At 43.6% G+C, this 27,991-nt stretch overlaps 1 protein-coding gene across 2 annotated transcripts in view; it reads left to right on the top strand.

Annotated features, from left to right (window-relative positions):
* Positions 1–27,991, top strand: part of ZZEF1 (zinc finger ZZ-type and EF-hand domain containing 1) — an 87,833-nt gene that overhangs the window by 35,385 nt on the left and 24,457 nt on the right. For both annotated transcript variants that reach the window (XM_019545452.1, XM_019545453.1), the window contains exons 17-37: positions 1,012–1,082; positions 1,448–1,562; positions 2,228–2,387; positions 3,401–3,522; positions 3,612–3,722; positions 8,524–8,690; positions 9,326–9,407; positions 9,872–10,073; positions 11,149–11,297; positions 11,548–11,788; positions 13,280–13,359; positions 14,444–14,537; positions 16,305–16,803; positions 19,466–19,630; positions 20,694–20,813; positions 21,352–21,513; positions 22,165–22,294; positions 23,330–23,468; positions 24,782–24,947; positions 25,558–25,820; positions 27,552–27,712. In XM_019545452.1, the coding sequence (XP_019400997.1) occupies positions 1,012–1,082; positions 1,448–1,562; positions 2,228–2,387; positions 3,401–3,522; positions 3,612–3,722; positions 8,524–8,690; positions 9,326–9,407; positions 9,872–10,073; positions 11,149–11,297; positions 11,548–11,788; positions 13,280–13,359; positions 14,444–14,537; positions 16,305–16,803; positions 19,466–19,630; positions 20,694–20,813; positions 21,352–21,513; positions 22,165–22,294; positions 23,330–23,468; positions 24,782–24,947; positions 25,558–25,820; positions 27,552–27,712 (3,399 nt within the window). The remainder of the gene's footprint in view (positions 1–1,011; positions 1,083–1,447; positions 1,563–2,227; positions 2,388–3,400; positions 3,523–3,611; positions 3,723–8,523; positions 8,691–9,325; positions 9,408–9,871; positions 10,074–11,148; positions 11,298–11,547; positions 11,789–13,279; positions 13,360–14,443; positions 14,538–16,304; positions 16,804–19,465; positions 19,631–20,693; positions 20,814–21,351; positions 21,514–22,164; positions 22,295–23,329; positions 23,469–24,781; positions 24,948–25,557; positions 25,821–27,551; positions 27,713–27,991) is intronic.

Below are 27,991 nucleotides of genomic sequence, written 5' to 3'. Positions count from 1 at the left end.
GTAGGATTACTTTCTGAAGTTTCTTTTGCTTACACAGATAAGAAAATAGGTCTCTGTGCTTGTTTATACACACCATGCAGGGGTTTGTTTTAAGTAAAAAAAAAACGAAACAAAACCTACATCCACTTATTTTTTTCCTCTTTCTAAATCACTTTTCTTTTCTCCGTTGCCAGCTTATTCAAAATAGGAGCTTGTCTTTTTAACAAAAAAAGATGTAGTTGGAGTGTAGATGCTGTCATGAAACAGTGGTGGTGGTTCTTACATGTTGAGATGTGATTATAGAAAGATGAAAAAAATGGCATGCCACTGTTTTATATCAACTGTGTTTTTAATGATTCTGGATTAGTTCTACTCAGCTTAGAAATTTAATCCTTGTACACAGTGATCTTAGTTTTACACATAAGGAAACAGAGGCAAAGGAGGAAGTGATTTTTACCAGAAGTCCAGTGTCCAGGTATGGGAACTTCTGAGCACTTTTAAAGAATGTTGTTAAAAGTTTTCCCTAGACTTGTCATACTTTTTCTCTTAATGTAACCTGTAGTAATATTGAAAGTGAAATAGTATTTTGCCATTTTTAACTATTGCATATAGGTCTATGTGAGGGATTCTTTGTGGATTAAAGGGAGTACTGGATATATTTGTCTAAAACTAAAAATATAAAACCTAGGGAAAACAACAGACATTTACAAAATAGATAAATTAGTAGATTCAAAAAGTCATTTTAAGTGGTATTTTTAAAATAAAGAAGGTTTGTTCAGTGGTTGAGAACTGAAGTATCCTGTTTTTTGTGGACTGAATTTTTACAACCATTGAAAATCATTCAGGAAAATGTTCTTTTTATACTGTAAAGGCTGACTGAACTTGTATTGTATTCGTACAGGTACTGTTCCCTCTCTCAGCAAAAGCGTTGTTTTTTTTTCCCCTGGCAATCATCGTTTTTGTATGTAGGACTTGTATTTTTTTCTGTTGCAAAAAGCTTGTTTTAAAAATACATTTTTTTTCATGTCCTAGAAAAATATTACAGAACATGAACACAAACAATCTGTACAACTTACCTTCAGATCCCTGTGTACCTATTTCAGGTAAGGTGCTTTAATACTGACATAACTTTGATAGTTTATCAAATTGACCTTTTAAAAATAATTCCACATTCCTAGGGGAAGAAGACTGGCCAGTTTTGGGGGTTTTTTTAGATAGGATTGTAAAATACCCTGACGTGCTGACCAAAGACGGCTGTAATTCTTTCTAAACTGCTTTCCTTACAAACAATGGTTATTTATTTAATTGGTTCTGAAGGCACTTCAAAATTATGCATCTTTAAAGTCCTATTTAATTTTTGCAGTGATAGTGATCAGAAATTATATCTACATATTGTCACTGCAGCTTGGCAGCTGTACTTTAGACACCTGTTATTAGTTGTTCCTCGTTAAGAAAGTCTCTCTTGCAGTGACCAGGATCCAGCCGGACTTTTATTATTACCAGACAAGGGAAGTTTTGCAGACTTTGATATCAACCAGGTGCTGTCAGTCATGGATATTCTTCTGTTGGTAGCAGCAAGAGAGGTAGCTGTCCTTTCAGATCTTCTGCTTTTACTTCTTTTCTGCACACTCTTCTGTAGTATTTGCTGGTCTTAAGGTATATTGCGCACTAAGGGGCTAGAGTCAGTAGTTAATGGGACTGTTTACACAAGTGAAGTTATTCATGTGTCTCTGTAGAATAAGGACCCCACCTAATTTAAATATCTTATTTCAAGTAGAAACAATACTTAGTAAAGAGAACCCAGGTGGTGTACAGAATACGATTCCTTGGGGGATTTTTCCATCTGGACCAGTAGTAGTTGTTATCAAGCCATGGGAAAACTAAACTCTTCAATCCAGATTGAAAGGAGGGAGCTAATCATGATACTGTATGCTTAAGGAGTAAAAGGTTTCTCCATACATGAAAATGATGAGCTTATATAACAGTGTGCAAAAAAGCTGAGAGTCACAAATGCAAATCTGACTACTTAAAGACCTGCTTGTAATTCATTTTAATGAGAATTGTTAAAAACATTCCAAACATCACTTTTTTTTATGAAGTTCTTTTGGCCGTCAGGAATTCACACTCCCCTTGTCGCTCACTTTTCATGCGTCTTTCTGGAGGAAGAATCCATTTCCCTGGTTCATTGCCTTGTAATGTTGTTATGTTCTATCCCTTGAGGTACTTTTGTTGTATGTTTATCTTCCAGTGTGAAATGATGATGTTGGATATTGCCCAGCAGGAGAGTGGCACAGTGCTGTCTTCTTTATTCTGGTCAGTTCAAGGTAGCCTTCTTTCATGGTGTTACCTACAACTGAAGGGCAGTGATAAAGCATTGAAGAACCTTGCCGTAGAAATCCTTAGTAAATGTAAGTGACTTCCTTATGGAATAACACAGGACTGTAAAATGTAATCTTCACAAGCCAATTAATATCATTTAACCATGGCTAGGAAAAAAATATTAAGCATGGAAGTTGGACCATTTCTAAATGCAGTAGATAAATACATGGAATGTTTTAAAACGTGTGTTGTATTTTGGTAGCATTTTTGTATATGATTTTTTTACTTACATGCTTGATTTAATGGGTGAAACTTGTTCAGAATTCAGATTACATTCCTTTTGTCTGACAGTGTTCTAGGAAGACGATAGTTACTGTGAGAGCTATTTTATCCCAAGGTTACTGACTTCATTACTGACTTCTCAAATGTATTGTGCTTCTGATGTTAGTGACAATGTCAGAATATATTTCTGAGTGGTTAACTTTTCTGAATGTCAGTTTCTCTGGCAATGACTATTCCTTATTGTGCATAATGCCAGAGTCAGTAGAGGTGCTCAAAAAAAGCAGATTCCAGACATTAAATCTGTAACCGCTGGACAACCTTGGGAGGGGTCAGAGGAGGGCCACTTGTACGGTTAAGGGCCTGCAGGCAAAACAGTATGAGGAGAGATTGAGGGCCCTGGATCTCTTCAGCCTCCACAAGAGAAGGCTGAGAGGTGATCTTGTGGCCGCCTACAAATTCATCAGGGGGAGAAACCAAGGAATTGGAGATGCTCTGTTTACCAGGGCACCCCTTGGAGGAACAATGGCCACAAAGTGACGGAGAGCAGATTTAGATTAGACGTCAGGAAAAACTGCCTTATGGCAAGGGTTGCCAAAATCTCGAATGGGCTTCCAAGGGAGGTGGTGCTCTCCTCTACCTTGGGGGTCTTTAAGAGAAGGCTAAACATGCACCTGGCTGGGGTTATCTGACCCCGGCACTCTTTCGTGCCCAGGGCAGGGAGTCAGACTCGATGATCTGCTAAGTTCCCTTCTGACCCAAACAAACATCTATGAACTTGTCTAATTTCCTGTTACAGAATATATTTATCTTTTCTTTTTAGATGTGGGGAAGTTCCTGTCAAATATCAGAACAATTTTAGAGTCACTTTTATCTCAGTACAGTGGCAAAAGCATAGTGGAAAAATTAAGTGACTCTGTCTTTGCAATGGCAACCCGTCAGCTGGTAAGTAAATGGGATTTTGTATTCTTCTTCTTTAGCATGAATGCACATATCAATTTATGAAGACTTCAACTACATGTTTTGTTACCCAGGTGATCTTCTTGTTGGACTTCTGTGCTTTAGACATTCCACACTGTAACCTATTACAACTCTTCAGCACCCTGACAGAGCCCCTGAAGAACCTTTGCAGCGAACCAGATAAGGTAGTGTCAGAGACGGGCAGGTGCTTTAAACCTCTGGTTCGCTATAAACTTTTGAATTCTGTCTCTCTCTTCCACCCTTAGTGTGTGTGTTCCTTTTTCTTTGGAATATTCTCAAAGTACTTTTTAGGCATGTTTATAGGAGGAAAAGTAGCACCTACAAGTAGACAAACAGATTACGTAGGAACGTGGTACTGGAAAGGAGCTCCTGGGCCATCAAGTCCCAGTCCCTTGCATTTACAGGTAGTCATTTCCCAAGGAAATCTTCTAAGTTACTGCTTCAAACTCTCATCCTGTCTTGTTAAAGACACAAGCCTGTGCATCTAGAATCTGTAACAAATCCTATCCTCATAGGTATGAAGGTACCGTGTGAGGCACTGAGTATCCTGAAACATGCACTCATTTATAGTTATACACTGCCTTAGATCAGTAAGTTGTCAGCAACTTGCATGGTTAAATCAGCTGCTCTTTTTGCAAGCTGTGATTCTCCATCAACATTTCTAATGGTCACAGCTCATTGCTGTAATGACAAGGAAGTGAAGGGAAAGGTAACTTCTCTGAGGTTTTAGCTTTAAATTATCAGAATATCCTGTGCCAATACACTTGGGAGTCTCCTTGTTCATTCCCTCCCCCCAGCACCCTCCTACCCCACCCTTGGCTACATGAGAGAAAATGAAATATGTGAACAGTAGGAGTGCACGAAGCTTCGGTAGCCAATTCGATTCGGAGAAGATTCGGCCCAATTCGGGAACCGAGGCTCCAAATCCGCATCAAGTAAGGATACCAAGTAAAAGCTCCAAATCAATTCAGAGATTTGGCCAAAGACTAAACAGGCAGCTGACAGCTGCATCCAACTGGTAAATCTGTTGCGACTGGGGAAGGTGGGGAGGGAGGAATTGGGCCTGGGGCTAGGATAAGCTGTCCAGCTGGGGCAGGGGGCGAGAGACGTGGGTGCTGGGAGCGGGGGCTCTGCCCTGCTGCTGCTTGCCCATCCGGGGCGGGAGGCAGGTGTGGCCCGCTTCAGGTGGAAGGGGGAAAGTGGCAGCAGGGCAGAGACCCCGCTCCCGCGTGCAACATGGCTTGGCAGGGCTCCGCACGCTACCTGAGAGCTGAGGCGGCTCCACCTGTCAGCCGGAGCCCGCCAGCGCTCAGTCTCAGCAGCCCCATCTCTCAGACAGCGCACAGCACCCTGCTGAGCCACGCTGCATCCATGCCCTGGGGCAGCTGCCACGCATATGCCAAGTTGAGGGGGGCAATCCCTGCTGCCTCCCACTGTCCTGCACTGCAGGGCTCTGTCATGTGCCCAGAGGCCCCAAATGCTGCTGCTCCAGCCAGTGAGTACAAGCCTTTATTTATTTATTTATTTATTTATTAAAGCTTCACAATCACCAGCTACAGCAGCAGTGACTGGGGCCTCGGGGTGCTCATGGCAGAGGCCCCCACGCAGTGAGGGGCAGTGGGGATCACCTCCCTTCCCCCCCACCTGGCGCTCACATGGCAGCTGTTGCATCATGCCGCTGGAGCACAGCTTGGCAGCGTGCCACACGCTGCCTAGGAGCTGGGGCAGCTCCATGTGTCAGCCAGAGCCTGGCACCGCTCGGCCCCAGCGGGCCCAGCTGCCAGGCAGCACATGGTGGCCTGTCAAGCCGCGCTGCACCTGTGTCATGGGGCAGCTGCCATGAGGGTGCCAAGTGGCGGGGGGGAGATCCTCACTGCCCCCCACTGCCTTGTGTTGCATGAGGGGGCTCTGCCATGAGCATTCAGAGGCCCCGATCACCGCTCCAGACAGTCAGTGTGAGGCTTTTATTTATTTATTTATTTTCAAGTGCCGGGACTAATCTGGGGCCGGGCGGAGGATGGGGCAGGGCAGCCATGGGGGCTTCTCCTGCCTGGGGAGAGGCAGGCACAGCTGTAGGAGCCGCCTGGCCGTCCCTGCCTCTCCCTGGCCAATCCAAATGGCTGAATCTCTCCAAATCGGCGCCAAATCTTCCGAAGCTGGTTCACCTGAATCGATTCAGGACAGTGATCTGAATCAAATCACTATCCTCCAAAATGACCAAATCCGAATCGAATACTTCCCTATTCGCACAGGCCTAGTGAACAGTGGAACAGAAATTCAAGAGCAAATTTTAGGAGAGGTCCCTCATGATTGGAAAAGGGCAAACATAGTGCCCGTATTTGAGAAAGGGGAATCCAGGGAACAACAGACCAGCCTCACCTCAGTCCCCAGAAAAATCATGGAGCAGGTCCTCAAAGAGTCCATTTCTAAGTACTTTGAAGAGAAGGTGGTGATTAGGAACAGTCAGTGTGGATTCACCAGGGGAACCTGACTAACCTGATTACCTTCTATGATAAGATAACTGGCTCAGTGGTGGCAGATAACAGAGCAAGGAGCAACGGTCTCAAGTTGCAGCAGAGGAAGTGTAGGTAAGGTATTGGGGAGAATTTTTCAGTAGAAGGATAGTAAAACACTGGAACAGGTTACCCAGAGAGGTTGTGGACTCTCTGTTCTTGGAGGTTTTTAAGATCTAGCTAGACAAAGCCTTGGCTGGGATTATCTAGTTGGGGCTGGTCCTGCTTTGAGCAGGGGGTTGGACTAGATGACCTTCTGAGGTCCTTTCCAGCTCTTATTTTCTATGAGTACAGCAGAGGTGTCGGAGATACTGGCCTGCAGTGCTGCCTGTGGGTCTTGTACTAGCTCCATGTGCAACATGAAACATGAGCTAGCCATAGCCTTGTACGCTGTACATGGCACATGGAACCAGTCTGACATGCACCACACACCACACGGGGCTGTTTGGGGCACATGCTATGTGCAGTGCCCGTGCCAGACTGGCCCTGCAGATTGCATCTGGGGGCGGTCTGGATCAGGTCCAAGTGACATGCAGGGCTGGTCCAGGGTATGTAGTGCACATGGGACTAGTCTGTGGGCTCGATGTGGCCCTGGGCCCTTCATCTCAACAAAGCTGAGCTCTTCATACGTTCTTTGCATCTGTATTCCTAGACACAAACCAAGACAAATCGCCCAATTGGATCATAGATAGAAGATGCAGGAGGGACACCAGCCCACCAGCTGTTAGCACAGAATTAGTGAAGGAGCACTTGGAGGAGCTGGATGTGTTCAAATCAGCAGGCCCAGATGAACTTCATCCAAGGGTACTGATGGATTTGGCCAGTGTCATAGCAGAGCCAATGGCACAGCTGTTCGAGCACTAATTGTGCTCTGGTCAGGTCCCAGAGGACTGGAAAAGGGTCAGTGTGGTCCCTGTTTTCAAGAAGGGGAGGAGGGAGGAACTGGGAAACTATAGGCCAGTTAGTTTCACCTCTATCCTTGGGAAAACTCTGGAAAAAATCAGTAAGGATCACATTTGTGGGAGCCCAGCAGGGGAAATAATGCTGAAAGGAAATCAACATGGATTCACTGCAGGTAGATCCTGCCTGACTAACCTTGTATCTTTTTAGGACCGGGTCACAAAATGCTTAGATGCAGGAGTCGAGGTAGATGTCATCTACCTAGACTTTAAGCAGGCCTTCAATACAGTATCTCATTCAGTTCTTGTAAATAAACTGACAGGCTGTGATGTAGATGATTACATGGTCAGGTGGGTGGCAAATGGACTTGGGGGTTGCAGCCAGAGAGTGGTGGTGGACGGGTCGGTATCAACCTGGAAAGATGCAGGCAGCGGAGTCCCGCAAAGCTCGGTCCCTGGCCCAGTGCTATTCAATGTTTTCATCAGTGACTTGGATGAGGGCATGGAGTTTTCAGAGCCAAGTTTTCAGATGATACCAAATTACGGGGCAAAATTAACACACCAGAGGGCAGAGAACGGATCCAGGCGGATCTGGACAGGTTGGAAAAATGGGCAGAACAAAATAGGATGTAGTTCAACAAAGACAAGTGCAAAGTGCTGCACCTGGGCAAAAAGAACCACCAACACACTTACAGGCTGGAGGATGACCTCAGCAGCATAGCAGTGGAAAGGGATCTTGGAGTTGTGCTTGACTCCAAGATGAACATGAGTCGTCGATGTGACGAAGTGATCAACAAGCTCATGGCACTTTATCATGCATTAACAGATGCATGACGAATAGGTCTAGGGAGGTGATGTTTCATTGCTTCCCTTCTATGCAGCACCAGTCAGACCACAGTTGGAGTACTGTGTCCAGTTTTGGGCACCACTCTTCAAGAGGGATGTTGGGGATCTGGAGAGGGTTCAGAGGAGGCCACTCGTATGGTCAGAGGCCTGCACGCAAGGCCCTATGAGGGACCTAGATCTCTTCAGTCTTCGCAAGAGAAGGCTGAGAGGTGATCTTGTGGCTGCCTGTAAATTCATCAGGGGAAGGCAGCATGGGTATAGGAGATGCTCCATTTATTAGGGCACCCCCTGGAGTAACTGGGAACAACGGCCACATATTGATGGAGAGCAGATTTAGGTTGCACATTAGAAAGAACTTCTTCACAGTCAGAGTTGCCAGAATCTGGAATGAGCTTCCAAGGGAGGTGGTGCTCTCCCCTACCCCGGGGGTCTTCAAGAGGAGACTGGACAAGCACCTAGCTGGGGCCATCTGACCCCAGTGCTCTTTCCTGCCCAGGGCAGTGGGTTAGACTCACTGAAGTCCCTTCCAACCCTAACATCTATGAATCTGGCTTGCAGGGCTGAATGAGTTTGCTGCTAAATCGAGGGATAAGTGCTTACAGTATGTCTAAGACTCAATTGTAAAATAATCTAGTGATGAAATTTTTATAATACATTACATTTGTATCCTGTAAACTGAAAGGTGATGTTTGTGTTTGATTGTGCAGATGGACATGGAAAGCTGGCAGCAAGAACAACCTGTGGCACTGCGAACATGGACAATGGAATCTCCTCACAACTATGAAAATAATTGTCATGTGGTCTCAGTCTTCCTTTGTCATGGAGCAACTTACTTTGAGGTGGAGTTCGATGAAAAATGTGAAACAGAAAGGAGGTAACTTAACTTTGTACCACTTTGAATTCCAAAATCTATTTGCAAATGGGAAAATCATGTCCCCAGTGTCTTGTTTTAACTTCTCCCTCAACCTGCTTACCCTATCCTGTACCCTTCTTTGCCGTACTGCTTAAAGAGACTTGACAGAGGTGAGGTCCTAGGCAGAGAGTACAGACATATTCTGTCCGTGGGCCCTGAGTGTCCTGGCTCTGCTTCCATGGACATTGCTTGCTCTTGTATTTCTGCTGTGAGCACCCATTGCATGCCTACTGCACTTTGACATTACCCCACTTGGACATAGCTGTTTCAAAGTTTATTCCTGTTGTAACTTGCCAGAGTATTGTTTCCATAGGGCATGTAGCTGAGAAATGTTTAGTATCCAAAACTCAGTATTGAGGATCAGGAAGTTCTGCTGCTGCAGTGTCTGTATGTGTTCTGGAGATGTTGTATGAAAGCATGAAATGTTTATGCAGTCCTCTAAAACAATAAATATGGCTCGAAAAAGAATGCTGCTGCGCTGCATTTGGGACTTGATAGAGGGGAAGGTGAGGCAGGAAATGGGACATTTTCAAAGTAAACTCCCTCAAAGTGTTTAAAAATTAAAATGTGAAAGTAATGAGTTGCAATTTCCACAGGTATGATTATCTGGAATTTACTGATGCGAGAGGTGCAAAAACTCGTTATGACACAAAGGTTGGGACTGAGAAGTGGCCCAAGGTGAGTGAGTTTTAAAATACTGTACAATGCATATATGGCTTAAGAGACCCTTCCTAATTCCTACCATCTAATTAACCCACAGCAAGCCAACAAAAAAGAAATTCACATTTGCTGCAGGTAACCTGACCCCCTTCACCCAGTAATGTAAGCTAAATCTTAACCAACTTCATTTAGTACTTCTCTGTAACCTATCAGAATCTTTATCGTAGAATATGGCACTTTCTGTGCATGACATGTTTTTTATCTTCAAAAGTTTTAGTTGCAAGCTGAAACTTCCAATTCAGTTTTTTAACAGAAAGTTTCAACCTTTAATTGCTGTGGGCTTTTCAGTCAGGTTAGCGGGCAACTTTAACCTATCCTGAGAGAGCATGAGCATATTGAAACACAGTTGCTGAAGGAAATCTGTAACCCTGAAACTTCTTATCATGTACATTTGGCAAAATTACTGTTTTGTTGCTCTGTAGAAAGTGACCTTTAAGGCTGGCCCACGGCTGCAGTTTGTCTTTCGCTCCGACACCAGTAATAATGAGTGGGGCTACAAGTTCTCTGTCACTGCTTATGGCTTGCCAGATGTCGCAGTTTCGTGGGGCTTGGATTTACAGCTTCTTGTATCCAGGTTGATGGGGCGCTTGGCTTCTCGGAGTATGGCACTGAAATCCCTCTGGGGTAAGTGGAAATGGTTGCTCTAGCAGTTTTGCCATGATATATTCTCGTGCATTATCTCAAAAGTTTTGACTCCCATACGTGAATATAGGTTATCTCCTGTCCCTCTCAGATTTGGAAGTAGAGGTTTGGTAGGTTGTTAGTTATAGCCCATCAACTGTAATTTGTTATACTCTGATGATTTTTAACTAGCATATATGTAACAAGTTTGTCCTGTACAGCTGCTCGTTGGAAGCATTACAGAAATCATTGCCGCTATTGGCACTCCTGCCAGTTTCAAGAGCCCTGAGGTAGATGGACTTGGAGACTGAGCTACTCTTAACACTAATGTCTGTGGTGACTCCATGAATTCACTTGCGCTACTCACATAAATACACTCAAGCTTCTTCAGGATTTGGGCCTTTGAAGATAAGCAGCATGTAGTAGTTCAGGGAGGGGGATACAATCATATGTACGTAGGCGTGCTGGTTTCTTGGTTAAGATTTCCAAAAATAAGAGCCTGATATTATATTCCTAAATCTATATTTAGGCATTTGCTTCATTTCTCTGAAGTGCTGGGGACAGAACAGCTCTCATGGGCAGGTGGAAGCTTTTTAGATGCTCAGCACTTTGATAAAAATCAGGCAGATACTCAGGTATGAAGTTAGGTTCCTAAATTAGGAGCTCTTGCGTTTGAAATCTTCTCCCTTGTTTTTATATACCTTTTTTGCATGTTATAGGCCAGGGGTAGGTGAAATAGTGGCCCTTTATCTAGCTTGAAGTGCTTTATATACTATGATCTTGAGCACCATATAAGCGCTTACATAAATGTCCCATATTGGTGGAATTGAGCAGTGAGTCTGCGTTAATGAAAGCACTTTTATTATGATTATGAGGTCATAAAGAAGTGGTGTAATGTCTGTTTCGTACACAACACTAAATCATCATGAGTTAGCCATCTAAGAAATTAGTTGTACAGCGTGTGCTGTTCGTCTTCCTCAGTGTGTATTTAAAACGTGCTGACTTCCGTACGCCTGTGAAACTGAACACGGCTATTTAGCAATTGACACACATTGTTTTGTCTTTACTCTTTTTGTAGATAGTGGTTGCGAAGTAGAGTTGCCTCCTTCAAAAGTGACCCCAGTTCTTAATTCTCCATTATGGAAGCCTGTCTTCAGGCATCAGATGTGTCCCGAGGCAAGTTTGAGAACGACTGAACACAGTCAGCTGTGCCAAAATAAAAAAGAGGTATTTAGGCCACTGCTTTTGTTTCATAGAAATGAAAACTTGCATGAGAGTGTTTTTATTCAGGCTTAATGAGCTGGTGCATCCCTAAACATACACTGCTGTGCTGCGATTGCCACCTCCTGTTTTGTGCCTTTTATTTCTAGCTTTTCACTGTAATGTTTGCCTGAAGTGTGAATTTCTTGTGTATGAAACAGAGCTGCAAGGATTTTTAAACTGATATTAAGTAAATATGTTTCGACATTCTTTCCAGACTAAGAACTCCCATGCAGACGACTGTCGGTACTTTCTCATCGAATTTGCAAAATCAGATCCTGCCCAGGATTTCTGTGGGCAAAATTCTGAGCTTTTCAAAGGACTTATACAGGCATGTAAAAAACAGACCCCAAAGACAGATATAGTTGCTGGTTCCACTGTTGATCAAGCTGTGAACTCCACATTTGCTGCTTTGGTGTATCTCACTCCAGATTTATATGGGAAGCTTCAGAAATATGGTAACTCTCATATTAGTGAATATATTAATAATGAAGACTAATACGTTACAGGAGGCTATGTTAATTCAGTTGTAAATTAAGGAAAAAAGTACTCAATTTTAATTTTTTTTTAAAAGTCACCTTGCGGAAAAAATATAAACCGCAGTCATAAATTAGGAAGACTAACTAGGCATTGCCTCTAGAACATAACGGAAATAAGTTACTATTATAGCATTTTCCTCTTCAGAGCATTTTCCAAATATCAGCTAATTATCCCTGTTAACCCTAATGTTAAAGATGTGTAGGCTGATCCATAGAGGTTGTGACAAGGCCATTGGTTTCTGAATTGGGATTATAACTCAAAGTATCTAGCTCCCAGTGATACTGCAAGGAACTCGGCAATCTTCAAACTATTTCCAGCTCTCATTAAATGTTTTCTAAAGAGTAGGGAGTGCTACATTTACATCTTGAAGCTCTTTGTTCAGGAAAAGCAAATTACCGCCCGCCCCGCCCCCCCCCCCAAAAAGAATGTAAAACCCATAAAATGGTACTTTTAAAAAAGGTTAATAAATTGCTCCTAACTAATAGAGTATTTTGTTTATTTTATATTGCAATTCATAGTTTAATAGAAAGTGTACCTGAGAGCTGTGTTCTTTTCTTCTGAAGCTGAGCCCACTCCTTTGGTGGCAGTGTGTGATCCCTGAAGCAAAATTGATCCCTCAAATAATGAGGCACTGTTTGAACTCTCAAGGCCTCTTCTGGGGAGGTACTGGGCACCTCAGCTTCTATCACACTTTTGGAATGAGAGCCTAAATAGCCTGCACTTATAGTACAAACGCATGGAAATTGGCCTTTAGGTCACCTGTTATCCAAAGTCATGTAAATGCATAAGCGAGGTGCTGTAAAGCAATATATTCTAGCAAGGCAGCTTTATCTCATTTTCCATATTAAGTCACCACCTTAATACCTTTGTTTTTTCCCTAAAGAGAGATGGATAAAATGACACAGTCTGGGTGATATTCCTATAAATTTGCCTATTTTCCATCTGGAAGGTGTTAGCTCTTCCATTTGTGATCTTTTTGTTTTTTAACCAGTTTTTTAGTGTATTTTGAAGCTGTGCCCCTACAACAAATGCATGACAAAGCAGCACAAGGCATTTTGTATAACTGAATGCAACTATAAATTACTGATCAGCAGTTACTCTAGCAGGAGGGTTGCCCAGTGGAATGTTTGAATGCAAGGGGAGAGGCATTCTATCTTTTTTCCATAGCTATATGCTCAGGTCTGGGAGCAGACAAAAAGATCATTTGCAATTCTGCTTTGTATATAAATCCGCTGTGCAGCCACAGAAAACTTGCTTAAAGCATCCCTGCCTTAACAGGATGCCCATAAAATGAATAAAGAACAAACCTGTCATGAATTGACTTAAGAGCTGGAAGACAGCTTCCATTACTGAGCAATGTGAAACAGGGACAGCAAATAATGGGTCTTTTTTCTTTTTTCCCCCCACAGTCAACAGTGGAGGCAAGGTGCCTTTGACTGAAGAATTTGCACACGTATATTCGCTGGCTGATGGCATTAGAATATGGATGGTAAGATTACACCTACTGGGCTCTATTTTTGATTCTTTGCTTTCACAGTCACACTTTTTTTTTTCCCCTCCAGAACTGCATTGTGAGTCTCCATGCCCCGCTTCCCCCAGGAAAGGTGACTCTGTAAAACCGGCTGTGTAGGCATCCGTATTCCCTCATGAATTGCAGATCAAATTTGTTTAGAAGTAAAAAGAAAAGATTCTTTTCTTCTAGTCCTACAAAAATTAGGTACCTCTTTGTCCTAATGTGTTGTCTTCTACATGTAAAGACTCTGTAAGCCAAATTCTGCCCTAAGCCACACCTGGCCCTTTGTACTGTTTTTTTCTGTGAGTGCAGAGCTGTAATTAAGGTAGAATTGTTGCTGTCCATTTGGATTTCTATCAGTACAAGAGCCAGAAGGAAATGCTTTGTTTGTGTAGTGCTGCAACCTAAGAAAGGTGACAGAAAAGTAAAAGATTGTTTTTGTCATTCAAGTAAGCCAGCTCTTGTTGAGGATATTTGCAGGAAGCAGATTTATTGATATTTGAATCTTGTTGTTTTACCTGCTTTGAGTGTGCCTGTGTGATGCAAGGCAGTACTGCACAGACATATACCGTGTTTGTTGCACATGCAGAAGCTCTGTGTTGGTGACACTGGGCATAACCGAGGGAGGCAACATCTGGAACTGGATGCAGCAGAGCTGTGCTAGTTCCGCACTTCGTGCTCAGCTTCTCATCTGCACTAACCAGCTATCCTGCTTCCAGCTCCAGAACTGGCACACGTATCTTTGCACTTTGCTACCTTCTACATGTATGCTTTTAAGATTCTTGTGCAAACGTAATTAACGTGTTGGGAGCTGATGTAATCAGTTCGGCTTTCTTATGACTAGCAGGAGGCAGACTTTGCAGTGGTTTTCACTAGCTTGGCCAGCAAGAGATTCCACATACTTAAATATTTAGTTCTGTATTAGAGATGTGAGTGTTTTTTATCAGTCCAGCCTATGACTGATTTCCCTAACTGTGGCTTAATCTTCATGCCACCAGGCCATCTGGACAGGCAAGATTAATTGTATTTTAACTAATTTTAATTAACGTCTTGTCTACAGTTAGAAATGAAGCAGAAGTCCCTGATGAGTAAGGGAAATGATACTGATGAAAAACAGAATGTGGAAGCAACTGAGATGAACCCTGAAGCTCTTGGTAAGCATTCTTCCTGGTGCCTTAGCGCAGTGTTACCTTCTCTGTATCTTATTTTCTGTGCTCAGAAACCCTTTAAACCCCTTAAAGCTAGGGGGTCTGTCTGAAGCCTCGGTAGCTGATTCGATTCAGAGAAGATTCAGCCCGATTCGATGGCTAAGTCTCTGAATTTGAATCGAATCAGGAGACCCTTTAATCTCTCTGGAACAATTCAGAACCTGCTGGATCAATTTGGAAAGATTCAAAGATTTGAACATGGACACAGCTTTAAATGTTTTTTCTACATACCTCAGGGTACCAGGCGACTCGTGACTGCTGTGATACCGGAGTGCATGGAGTCTCCCACAGAAGCGCGGGGGGGTTCCCCAGCGCGCTCGGCAGCAGACCCGGAAGTGGACCAGAAGCACTTCCACGTCCGCCTGGGAGGGTGCAGGGGGGCCCCCTGGGCCCACCCAGCTTGGTGACTGGTGCTTCCTGGGTTTGTGGGGGGCACTCAGGAGCCCCCCCCGCAGCCTATTGCCAAGCTGGGAGGGAGTGGGGAGGCTCCCAGTGTGCTTTTTGGCAGACCCAGAAGTACTAGGAAGTACCTTCTAGTCCACTTCTTCTGGGTTTGCCACCGAGCATGCGGGGGGCCCTCCCCCGCATTCCGGTGGGACACTCTGTCCACCCCATCATCGTGGCATTAATGAGGTGCGCCTAGTACCTTGAGGTATGTCGAAAAAAACATTTAAAGCTGTGTCTATGGCTGAATCGCTGATTCTCCGAATCAGCATCAAATATTCAGATTTGGATTCAGCCAGATTGAATTGGGGACAGTGATCCGAATCAACAAATCGAATCACTGTCCCTGATTTGGGCCAGATCTGAATTGAATAGGGCCCATTTTGCACACCCCTACTTAAAACCCTTAAAAAGGATAAATAAGTTGATGTAACAAATACTGTCTCCAAATATTTTTACCTGATAACTGCAAACCAATTGATATGTAGAATCATCCTACTAATTAATTTATGTATGTATGTATCTATTTCTTTATTTTATTTTATTGTTAGATGTATGTCTCTCCCTTCTCAAAGAAGGCTAGTTCAGATGTCACTAAAATGTATCCTTATTGACAGATGCTGCATGTTTTGTATAAATGCACTTGGTCTTGAGAGATTCAGATCCTCCTCCCCTTTAGACAAAAATGGACTAGGACTAAATTGGGGTGTCAGATGTGGCCTGTGGCCTGAATCTGACCCACAGAACCCCGTTATCCATCCCCAGTCCTGCCCCTGACCAGCCTTGCAGGCAGGGCCTGGGACATGCGGTACATTGAAGCCCCTGCTCCAGCAGTCCAAAACCAGCACTGCGTGTGTCACCTGTCTTGAGCCAGCTGCTGGACGTGCCAATCCCAGATGTATAGTGCAGTCTGGCCAAAGTGTGTGCTGCGTATAGTACAGCACCTGCTCCAGCTGCTCCAGGATCTACACTGGAGTGTCCGGATCAGGCATTGTAGGGGGAGGCTGTCTGGGCTATGGGGTCCCACTGGCCTGTTCTGGCCCATGGGCTGGCCTACATCACTCACCCAGCCCATGGGGCAATATGTGTTTGACACTCGTGGATTAAATAGCTGATAGTGCTGAAAAACAAATCTAGAGAGAAGAACACCATTCTAGCTCGTTATAACCAAAAAACAAAAATGAGGCATTTTTCCCTAAATTGAAAGCCCATAGTATTTATTGTGTGGTGGTTTTATTGATTTAATTTTTTAAAATTTTTATGATGCAGCAAAGCTCTGTATACAGAAGAGCCTTTTGTTACTGAATTTTTTGCCTGTAAGAGCAAAGGGTAAAGACCTTGCTTCAGATGTCTGGGAGGCACAAGATCAAGAGGATATCAAACAGTATCACAATAATAAGCGTCAAAGGACAAGTTCTATTGTAGAAGCAGATTTCCAAGCATCAGGCTCACTATCTTCCTGTGGGGTCGTTCATCCTGTTTCTGAAGACTCTGACACAAAGGTGAAGCATGTGCCAGATATGCCACAAATTGAATCAAACGCTGCATTTCAGAAAAAGCCCCTTGAACATACAGCTTCACAGCAAGAGGATGCATCATCTCCTCCCTCCACCCCAACTCGCAAACCTCAGTTCAGCCGTGGAAGACTAAGGCTACTCTCTTTCAGATCAATGGAAGAGCCTAAATCTGTTCCCACTGTGAAGGAGAAATATCCCATCTTGAAAAACATTTTAGACTTTATTAAGGATCAGTCACTTTCCCATGAAAGGTGAGTAAAAATTAAAGTTTGATAGGCTTTGATACTTCGCACTTAAGTGAATTCATAGCTTTCTAGAAGAAATGAAATAAAGCATCTTTTTTGCCTTTTAGGAACATATCTGTAATTCAAGATAGCATTGAAAAAAAGGTTCTGAATTATCAGTGGGTCTGGCTTGCAGCCAGAAACCCACTTCTAGCTCGCCAAGGCTATAGTCTGACTCTCCTTTAAATCAGGCAGGCTTTGAAGACAATGAAAAATACCATAGTTACTTGAAAATAAGATGACCTCCCCCAGTAATTAGATTCTATGTATAAATATTAATTTTGTTAAAATTGTCTAGATATAGAATCTAATTATTGGAGGTTTGCCTTGAACTTGTCCCACTGCTACAGCGGGGAAAATAAATCTGGGGGTTAGGTAGGCCTTTGCTTTCTGCTTCCCCCCAACTTCTTTCCTTGGCAGCCTCTTCCCCCTCTCCTTATTGTCAGACCCTGTTCTCCTTGAGCATGTGGAAGTGAAGAGGAAATTTGAAAAAAAAAATAACCTGGAAATAAGCAGGCTGAGAGAGGGGGCAACAGGGGGATTCTGGGTGCAATGTTGTGGCTCACCATGACTTGAAGAGTTAGTAGTGAGGAGGGCTGTGCTTAATGGGCACTACCTTATGTCTTATTCAGATGGGCTATACCAGGGGTGGGCAATTGTTAAGTTGCCCCCCAGCCAGAATACTTTTTGGTGAGCCATCGAGGGCCACAAGGGTAGCCCTGCCCCTTGACAGGTACCTCACCCCCTGGTCACCATCTTGGGACCAGAAGTCCCACCTGTAAACCTGACCTTTGCACCAGAAGTCCCTCTCCTTGCCCCAAATGTACTCCTTTTTGGGAGGTGAGGGTACCATCTTAAAACTGGGGAAAAAAAATCGCATACTGAAAAAATCAAACATCTACTATAACTTATTTTAATTTGATTTAAAAAATATATTTTTTGTCCTGATTTATGTGCGTTTGCATAATGTATCTACAGACAATTTCAAAATAGCTTGAAATACAATCTTACTCTTGTATATTGTGTGGGGGCGTGTGCATGTGGGGTGTGGTACAGTAGGTGGGAGTGTGGGTATGTGTTAGGGGTATGGTGGGGGATGGGGGAGGCAGGAGGGTGTGCATGTGTGGTGGTGGGAAGGGTCCTCTGAGTCCCTGGATCAGCATGTGGTAGCAGCAAGTGGGGCCAGCCCTGCCCAGTTCCATAACACGCAGCGCTCCGCGCTTCCACCCTAGTCCCCGGCCGCAGGTGGTGGCAGTATGCGGGGCTTGCTCCACCTGGCCCTATAGCATGCAGCTCCTGCATTCCTAACCCAGTCCCTGGCTACAGGTGGCAGCAGCATGTGGGGCTAGCCTTACCTGGCCCCATAACATGCAGCTCCCTCCAAGTCCCTGGCTGCACATGGCAGCATGTGGGGCCAGCCTCACCTGACCCAGTGGTGCTCCTGCCTGAGTCTCTGGCCACACGTAGTGGTAGCGAGCAGGGCCAGCCCCAGAGTGCACAGCTCCCTGTGCTCCCTTTCCCTCAGCAGGAATCCTTGGTCATGGCCTGCTGGGGCCCGTACCAGCATTTCCAGGCTTACAGGCAGGGAGGGCTAGAAACAGCCTTGGGGTGGCCGGGCAAAAACCTCGGCCAGGTAGAGGTATCTTATCTCCAGCGCCCCCTGGCTTGGGGCTGGGGGTGGGTCAGGCCAGGCTGGGGTGGGGTGGGGGTTGGTTTCTTAGCAACCAGAGCCACACCTCCTGCATGGAGGCACTGGCTTGCAGAGGGGCAGCAAAGGCCAGGGGTTATGGAAGGGCCCCACAGGCCGGATCAAATTGCCTGGCAGGCCGGAAGTGGCCCACGGGCTGTATTTTACTCTCCCGTGAGCTAGATGAACTTGTTCTTGTGATAGGTTATTATTAGTGTGTTTGTCCAATGTGAGCCCTGTGTTTTATGATGATGCTCAGTGTTGGCTGCATTTAATCGACTTCACAGTTGGTTTCTATTGCAGAGCACATGCTGGTTTTTGCAGCAGTTTAATGATAGTGTATTTAGTGAGATTTCCTTTTATGACGTTATAGGACGAGAGGCTTTTCCCCCCATGCCAACTAGAAGGGAACCTCTTCTTGTATACGAGTAAATTCAGTAACTGCATTTTCTTTCTCTTCTCAGCTTCCCTTTGTCCTGCTTCACCAAGCCTGCTAACAGGAGGCTAGTGTTTTCTGACTGCGGTGGGGGGGAAAGCCACGTGTCTGGAAATTCCAGCTGCTTAGCAGTGCTGGGAGGGCTTGGATAAATAAATAATCTTTGATTAATTAGAGGGTGCCTCAACCAGATAAATCAAATATCAATCTGCAAATTTAATTTCGAGGGCATGCCTCCAGACCCACCCAACAACTTAGAAGCTGAAATAGAGATTGAGAGTTGTAAGTCCTGAGTTTTGTGCTCAGCTCTACCCCTTGCTCTGACTTTTGATTTATTGTCATTTTTAAATATAATAAATATTGTATTTACAAAGCTTTGGGAGAACACGGTGAAGATTTAGCTGCCGGCAAGTCAAATTTGTTTAACTTATCGAATGTCTGTTGCATTACAAGTCATGAAGCACAAGTATTTTGAAGTCCTTAAAGGGAGTTTGTTTTCTTTCTAGCATTTTAAAGGTCCTCACTTTAAGAAAAGCCCAAGGTCAGAGTATCTTGGAAGTGCTGAAAACAGTCCGCCAGTGCCTAGAATCCCTTGGACAGCCACACTGTTTCTATCCATCTTGTATACTCTTCCTTTTGGAACTTTTGGCCTGCCAGAAAGACTTTACCAAGTAAGTTCTTACCTTGATAAACCTCGCGCAGTGCTGTTTATGAAATCTTTGTAAGCTTTGACTGTTTACTGGTTTTAGAAGGTTAAACCAATCCAAATTAGTGATTAGCCTTGTGGGTGCAGATACAAGAACAATTCTGTGTGTGGTGCTGAGAGCAAAATCTACGCTGCTGTGCACAATTTCCATGCCACTTTTTAAAAATTTAACTTTTCAAAGTGGGACTTGGAGATTTAGCTGTCCTGCCGATAGAGATCATGCAGCTTAGTAGTGAGTAGCTGTGGAAATGTTCCCACGTATCTAATGGGATCACAACAGCCAAAAAATGAGACCAGAGTAGCTTTCAAGCCATTCTTCCTCTACAGCCGTCTGTCTGTTGACGCCGTTTAAATTGTTGCCTAGGTCTGGGTTGGTTCATAAAGTTAAACCTAGCATCAGTTTCTCTTTGGTGCCTGTCAGACTCTTGAATGTGGAGGCGTGTGTCTCTTATCTTTTTTTCCTTTATACATGTAATGGATTAGGTGTCTATGGTGAGGTTTGTGGTTGTAAAATTAGATTTTTCAGAGTGGTACATGGTATATCTTGTTAGTCATTTGGTTGTTCATGAATGCTGATCATCTTAGGCATATATGGAGATGGTCCAAGGAGAGAAACTAAGTTTGTGGTGTTCGTGTGGCTCTAGATTTGATTGTTCTAATTTGCCTGCAATTTACTGCCCAAACTAGCCTCTTCTTAACGATGCTGTCTAAGCTCTGTTAGCTGGTTTCTCAGTGGTGTTTTTTTCTTGTGAATGCATTGGCCTTTTTGTGCTTTCTTTCACTAAAATGACCCCCTTTAAGTCCTTGGTCAAACTTTGTGGTTGACCTCGGTATCGTTGATACCCTTGGAACAACTTATTAGGGATTTCAAGTGCAATGTCTATATAGTTTTTTTAAAGCTCAGCTGAAAATCGGTTTACTTATGGTAAGTGTTTAATTTAGTATGTGCATAGTTTGTGGTATCCGTTTACTGTGTAAAATGAAGTGATGGACCCTATCTGCTAAACATACTTTTTTTGGACTTCTAGTTATTTTGGAAACTCTGAAGGCTGTGGTGCTGAGCTGCACAAAGAAATTCGACAATCCTACTATCAGCTGGTTTTATTTTTGGTCAATGCCACGAAGGAATTTAGTAACATAAATGACAGGTATGGGGGAGAGCTCACCTGTGTGGTGTGGGGTCTTATTTTTGTTACACTTGTCCTTATAGCTTCCTTCCTATTTGCTTCTGATATGTGGTCTTGTGTCTCAAATGAGATTACAAAATAACTTCAGTATAGTTTTACTGATTAGTATGTAGGAAAGCACAATACTAGATCACTTTTTTGTTTATGGTGATAATTTTTAACTGTGCAGTATACTTTAAAGTGTGTACTAATACCTGTAAATGTTCTGTAGTATATTTTGAGAAATCAAGAAAACCTCGATTAGCAGTCTCTCTACTCCACTGTGCACTTCTCCGTTACAGTTGCATGGTGAGACAGACTTTTGGTTAGAACTATTGACATTTTTAGAGCTTTTGGATTTGGGAAATGGAGTCCCGATATGTTTAATTTAGCACAGAATAGATGTGTTAAAACATTGTAGTCACTAGTATTTTATTCTCCCACCCTCCACTTCTTCCCTAATCATACTGCTTCAGCTTTAGGATAAAGCTGTCATGGTTTCTCTTCCCAATTTGTTTAGATCATTGCTCCCTGCCTTATCCTGTGTGCAGACAACCCTCCTTCACCTTTTGGATATGAGTTGGGAACCAAATGATCTTTCCTTCTTTGTTGAAATACAGTTACCACATCTCCTCATGACCATGTCACAAGAAAACATAAGTATTCATGACAGTGTGATTAGGTAAGCAGACTAATGTTTTATCTAGAACTTGGTTTTGATATTATTTCTGGCAAGGGTCAATTCTGAACTGTGTTGGAACAGGCAGGGAGGAAAAACAGTAATGACAAAGGAGGTAGAATTTTGTAACGCACCCAAGTGGCAGTCACTTTAGTACTTTGACAATTTGGCCAAAGTGTAATAAGGCAATAGCATTTGCACTAGCAGAAGTCTGAGCAGTGTGGCACTGGTGGCAGGTAACCCAAAGACAGTTGGCATCTTGTTGTTCATTCATGAGTGTTGGCTCTGCATATCAAAGCGTGCTTATCTTAGCACTCTTTTGCACTTTCCAGTTTGCTTTAGAGGGAAAATAGACTGTAGGAAAACTAAGGTTAGCAGATTTAACCAACAACAGTTCTGCAAATCTAGAATTTCCCTGGGGATCTTCCATGAATGCTAATTAAATAATTTTTTGTAAAAGAAGTCCCTGGAATATTGTGGTGTTATCCAAGTGAAATATAAATATTGGGAGCTTGTTCCCTCAGCACATTTATAAGTTTGGATTTTTGTTTTTAAAGTAAACTGTGCTAGCCTACATTGTTATAAAGTCTGTTTGCATTCAAACTGCATTTTAAGCTTGTGTTTTTGGGCTTTTCTTTGTTTCTTTTTTTTAAGTCAGTGGAGTGAAGAAGATGAAATTACAGACTACAGGCAAAATTGTGAGTGGATGGATGAGTGTCAGGATATAACGTTTGAGACCTGGTATGAAAAGATAGCTCAAGCAGACCCTGAGAAGCAGAGAAAGGTGACTTCATAATTTGCTTATTTCATTCTTTCAGGCTCCCTTTTGTAAATCTAAAGAAGATGTTAAATAATAGGGCTGTGCGAAGCGTCGGTCCCCAATTCTATTTGGTGGAGAGTCAGCCCGATTCGGAGGCTGAATCTCCGCATCCGAATCGAATGGAGATCCTTTAATCTCTCCGAATCGATTCCAGAAGATTCGACGATTCAGACATGGACACAGCTTTAAATGTTTTTTCTACGTATCTCAGGGTACCAGGAGGCTTGTGAATGCTGACATGTTGGGGCGGGTGGAGCATCCCACGGGAGTGGTGGGGGTTCCCAGAGCACTTGGCAGCAGACCCAGAAGTGGACCAGAAGCACTTCCGGTCCACTTCTGTGTCCACTGGAGAGTGCACTGGAGGTCCCCCCTAGCCCGGCAACTGGTGCCTGCTGGGTCTGGGGGGACACCCTGAGTCCCCCTGTACTGATCACCGAGCCGGGGGGTGCAAGGGACCACCCTGCGCAGTCTGTGGCAGACCCAGAAGTGGACCAGAAGTACTTTTGGTCCATTTCCAGGTTGACTGCCAAGCATGGTGGGGGCGGGCCCCCGCTCCTGTGGGACGCTTCATCCGCCCCACCATCGCAGCATTCACAGGCCACTCCTGGTACTTCGAGGTATGTAGAAAAAGCATTAAAAGCTGTGTCTATGGCCGAATCGCCGATTCTCTGAATCGGCATTGAAGATTCAGATTCAGCCGAATTGAACTGGGGACAGTGATCCGAATTGATGAAGCGAATCACGGTCCCTGATTTGGGCCAAATCCAGATCGAATATGGCCCGTCTTGCACACCCCTATTAAATAGGAAACTGTCAAAGACACAAAGGTGGAAGTACCTATCTCTAGTTGGCTTTCTATTAAATGGTTGGGCTATTGAAATGTACCTTAGGATGGGGGTGTCTTACTTTGTTTTCTTTCTGGTGGGGGCGGTAATTATTTTGCTTTCTTGGAACTAAGAAAGATTTATGAAAGTAAATGGTGTCCCTGTACTGTTCTAGATGCACATGTTTGTTGCTCGTTACTGTGACCTGTTGAATGTAGACATATCCTGTGACGGTTGTGATGAGATTGCACCATGGCATCGCTACCGCTGTCTACAGTGTAATGACATGGATCTGTGTAAAACTTGTTTCCTAGGTAAGGATCTTGTCAGAAAATATGGCCAGAGTTGAAACTTTTTTTCTCCCTAGATTTGTATGGAACAATGGCGTTCAACCAGAAAAAGCCCCTTGAAAATACAGCATCACAGTAAGAGGATGTATCATCTCTTCACTGTACTCCAACTTGCAAACCTTGGTTCAGCTGTGTAGAACTAAGACCACTTTCTTTTTAGATCAAACATGATTCACAAGATAGACCCAAAGGCCAGGTCCACGCAAGCAGGGACATGCCTTTGCAGCAGCACAAATATTAATGGCAAAAATTTGTGCTGCAGTGGACACCCCTGCCTGTCTGCTTTGCAATGGGACACATTTCCCGCTGCTTCATGTGCTGCAGGGTGGTGGGTTGGGGCTGGCTGGGGCACAAGGTGCCTCGGCATGGGTTAGCTGGCACGGCTGCCTGCTCCTCTGTCTCCACACGCTGTGGAGCCCCCATGTTGAGGCACCCTGCTCCCCAGCCAACTGCTTCCTGGCTGGCTGGGGCGCATGGTGCCCCGAGACAGGAGAGCAGGCAGCCCTGGGCTAGCTGCTCTGCTGTTTCTAGGCACACTGCACTGGGGTTCAGCGTGCCTTAGTGCAGGGGCTCTGCAGTGAAGCCCCTGTGCTGAGGCACAAATTTACAGGGAAGCAACCAGCCCAGGGCTGCCCTCTCCCCCATCTTGTGGCACCCTGCCTCCCAGCCAGTCAAGGAGTTGACCGGCTGGGTTGCAGGGTTACCTCGGCATGGGGGCTCCGCAGCACGTGGAGTCAGGAGAGGGCTGCCTGCTCCTCCATCTCTGCGTTTGTCCTGGCACCCTCCACTTTGGCATGGTTTGCTTTGCGTTTTTCCCAGGTGTTTTTTTTTGCTACTGGGTGATCCTGGTAGCAGATTTTGCCATGGCACTGCAAATTAGCGCACTGCACACTGATTAACATGCAACTTGTGTGGTTTGTAGCACTGCAAGGAGGTTTGCAGCACCACAGACTACAGGTGCCTGCACATCTGGATTCAGCCAAAGAGTTCAAATAGAAATCCACAGTTGTAGTCTTTCTGAATTATTTGCAATAGAAAAACTGCTCTATTCTTCTGTAGGCAAAAAAGAGTGAAAACTAAGAGCTGACATTTTCCAAGGGCTGTTTTTGGGTCTATCCAGGGGTGCCATGAATCTTAAAAAGGTTGAGAACCACTGGTATAGAAGTTGAGAAAAGAGTAAGGTTTTTCAAGATTTTTAGAATAGGAAGATGTAGACACCTCCATTCCACCCACAGGTCTTTTTTTAATTTTTTAATTTTTTTTTAAATTCTTCATAGGTGGAGTTAAACCTGAAGGTCATGAAGATGACCATGAAATGGTTAATATGGAGTATGCCTGCGATCACTGTCAAGGTGTTGTTATTGGTCGTCGGATGAACTGCAACGTTTGTGATGACTTTGATCTTTGTTATGGATGTTATTCGGCCAAAAAGTATTCTGACAGGTATTACTGTGTGATCCCATACTCCTACCTTGCTTTAAAAAAAAGCAATTATTTCACTCCAATGTCTGCTTGACATGAGATTACCAAATTGCCATCATTAGAGGAAAATTAGTAAATGTAAAACCCTTTCACCAAAAACTCATCTAGCAAAAGTTGCTAACATTCTGAATCCTGGCCCAGGCTCCAAAGGAAATTAGTTGCAGGTTTTTTCCCATTTGTAGCTATAAAAGTGGTTCATTGCTCAGAAGTGTTTAAAATTTTGGTAAGTAGTGGTAGGCGAATACAAAAGAAGCACTTTCTGCATTCTGATGCTTTCTTTTTCCTTACTGGCACTACCCCTTGATTGATACTAAAGTTCTTCACATAAACTTGATTTCTAGAACTCCAGTTCTGGGGAGATAGGATGTCCGTGAGCAAGTATGAATTCAGAGTTGTTTTGTTGCAACAGGAGCTCTGAAAATCCCACTACTTGAGCTAATATCTGCTGTTTGGAATTTTGAAGCATGCTTTCTTTTTTATTTTGCCTTCTTTTCTCACATACATTAATCCCTTATTCCTTGTTTATCCAAGAAATCTATTAAACTTTTCAACTGTTAATACTTTCTTTCAGTCACCTGCCCACTCACAGCATCACAGTGTACCCGATGGTAACAATTCGAATCAGTGATCGACAGAGGCTTATCCAGCCTTACATCCACAACTATTCGTGGCTGCTGTTTGCTTCTTTGACACTCTACAGTGCAGACCTGGCCAGTGGGGAAGAAGTAGAAGGAGAAAAACTTGAGCCACAAGTCCTCAGTCATGCCAGAGATCTGCAGCATCAGTGCATACAACTCATTGGAGACTGCCTAATGAAAGCCCAGAACGGAAAAGGTGACTCAGACCCTCCCGAATTAAAGCAAATAGTTTCTTGCTGGTTTCCTGTACAAAGTCTCTGATTAGTCACTTTGCAGTTTTCCAGGAAAGGGAAGCACTGGGTACAACTGTGTGCGCACTTTACTGTGGAGCTGACTAATTATCTCAGCAGTGAAGTGTCACCGTCTACATGTATTATTAGCATGCAGTAAATTAATTAACTATGCTGTAGGATCGTACTGTCTGCAACAAGTGCTGTCCTACAGCATAGTAGATGCATGCTCTGAAATGCATATTAAATGGTGATGAGGGCTGGCTGGGGCATGAGGTTGCTACGGTGCAGCGGCTGCCTGCCAGCTGGCCCCACACGGTAACACCCTCATGCCCTCGCCAGCCCCTCCGCTGCACACTGAACTGAGGTGGAGCAGCCCTGGGCCCCCTGCTCACTCAATGTGCTGCAGTCCTGGATGCACACGTAAACATTGCGCCTGGGAGAAATAAACTCTGGTGCAGTCTGTGCTAGAGTTTATGCTACATGCTAATTGCATGTGTAGATGCACCCACTATTTAGTATCTGAGGGCATTTGGCTAATACTTATGGTTATTGTATAAATGTCTGGTATCTCCATGGACAGTGTCCTTATTGCCCATGGAGCATGAAACAGAGAAGTAGGTTTTTTCAGACAATCTGTGTGTGGAAACACTGGAGACAATGCGCAGAAATCTCAGTTGTTAACTATCCCTGTCACATTCTATCAAGAGAAGAGATTATGGCTGCTGATACAGATTTGCTTATTTTGTGCCTGGGGATAGTGAAAGAAGAGAAAAAAAGTGAAGCGTATTTTGCCCTCCATTCACTATCGGTGAGATTCTTTTAAACCTGTTCTTGATGTGAAATACGTTGCTGCAGGAAAAGTTCCATTGATTTGAATAAAACTTCATAAAAATAAGTTTCTGATCTGTGCAACATATGGTGACAGAGTAGATCACTGCATATAGTATATATGAAAGTTAAAGATTATATTTAAAACTAACATTGGGGTTTCTAGCTCCAGCCACCATATTGCTGAAGATTGTTACCAGAAAATAAATGTCACAAATCTATACCAGTTTCCACCATTCTGTATTAATTGACTAATGCAGAAGTTTGCTGTATAAATATTTAAGCAGTCTATAAAATTAAAAGTAAGTTACATTTAAATCTTTCACCTCTCCTAGTGTCACAGTGCTTGTCTTTCATTTTAATTGTCCTTTTTACCTTGATTTCTGTATCTTTTCGGTACAGAATATGTTACCCTTTGTTCTGTTACATTATCTAATTTAAACTATGTAATTTCCTAAAAACAATAGGACACATTTTCAGGCCCAGTGTAGTTCAGTGTTGAGACTTGAGAGAGATGTTTGAGAAGTGTTTTTTGTTAGTTCATTGTTTTGTACCCTTCTGTTCTATTTTGGCCCTATGTCTTGGCATCAAGTCTCTAAATAGCTCTTGTGATCTTTTTTTTTTTTTTTTTTTTCCCTCTCCCTCAGGTTTGAAAAATTTAGCTCTCCTCTGCATGTTGCCAGAAAGGGCATATTTTCAGGCCCAGTGTAGTTCAGTGTTGAGACTTGAGAGAGATGTTTGAGAAGTGTTTTTTGTTAGTTCATTGTTTTGTACCCTTCTGTTCTATTTTGGCCCTATGTCTTGGCATCAAGTCTCTAAATAGCTCTTGTGATCTTTTTTTTTTTTTTTTTTTCCCTCTCCCTCAGGTTTGAAAAATTTAGCTCTCCTCTGCATGTTGCCAGAAAGTGACTCTTTCCCCAAAAATGAGACCACTTCCATGAATGGTGCTAAGGAGGAACATGGTGATGAGAAACCAGTCAAGGGAACTGATAAGAGACCAAGGAGAAGCTCTCTTACATATTACAGTGTAAGTCTAAAATCTCTCAGTTGCCCACAAATATGTCATTTCTAGTCCAGGAATATAGGGTGCAATAACACATGATGTCATCAGAGGGTCAAATGTTCAACTGATGGTTAAAGATTTTACTTTAACTGGATCTGCTTATTAAAAGCAAATCCTGAAGGTGAATCTTACCCCCCACCCCAAACTGTGTGGGAGAAAATAAAATAATTCCTCTTTCTGGGCTCCATTGTTGTTTCTCTGGGATGCAAGGAACAGTGTCTTTCCCAACCTTACATGTCAGGG

This window comes from Crocodylus porosus, unplaced genomic scaffold, assembly GCF_001723895.1.
Source record: "Crocodylus porosus isolate Cpor-Errol unplaced genomic scaffold, CroPor_comp1, whole genome shotgun sequence".
In the NCBI taxonomy this organism is placed as follows: Eukaryota; Metazoa; Chordata; order Crocodylia; family Crocodylidae; genus Crocodylus; species Crocodylus porosus.
The sequence above is the reverse complement of the archived record's forward strand: the minus strand, read 5'-3'. Positions and strand labels throughout refer to the sequence as shown.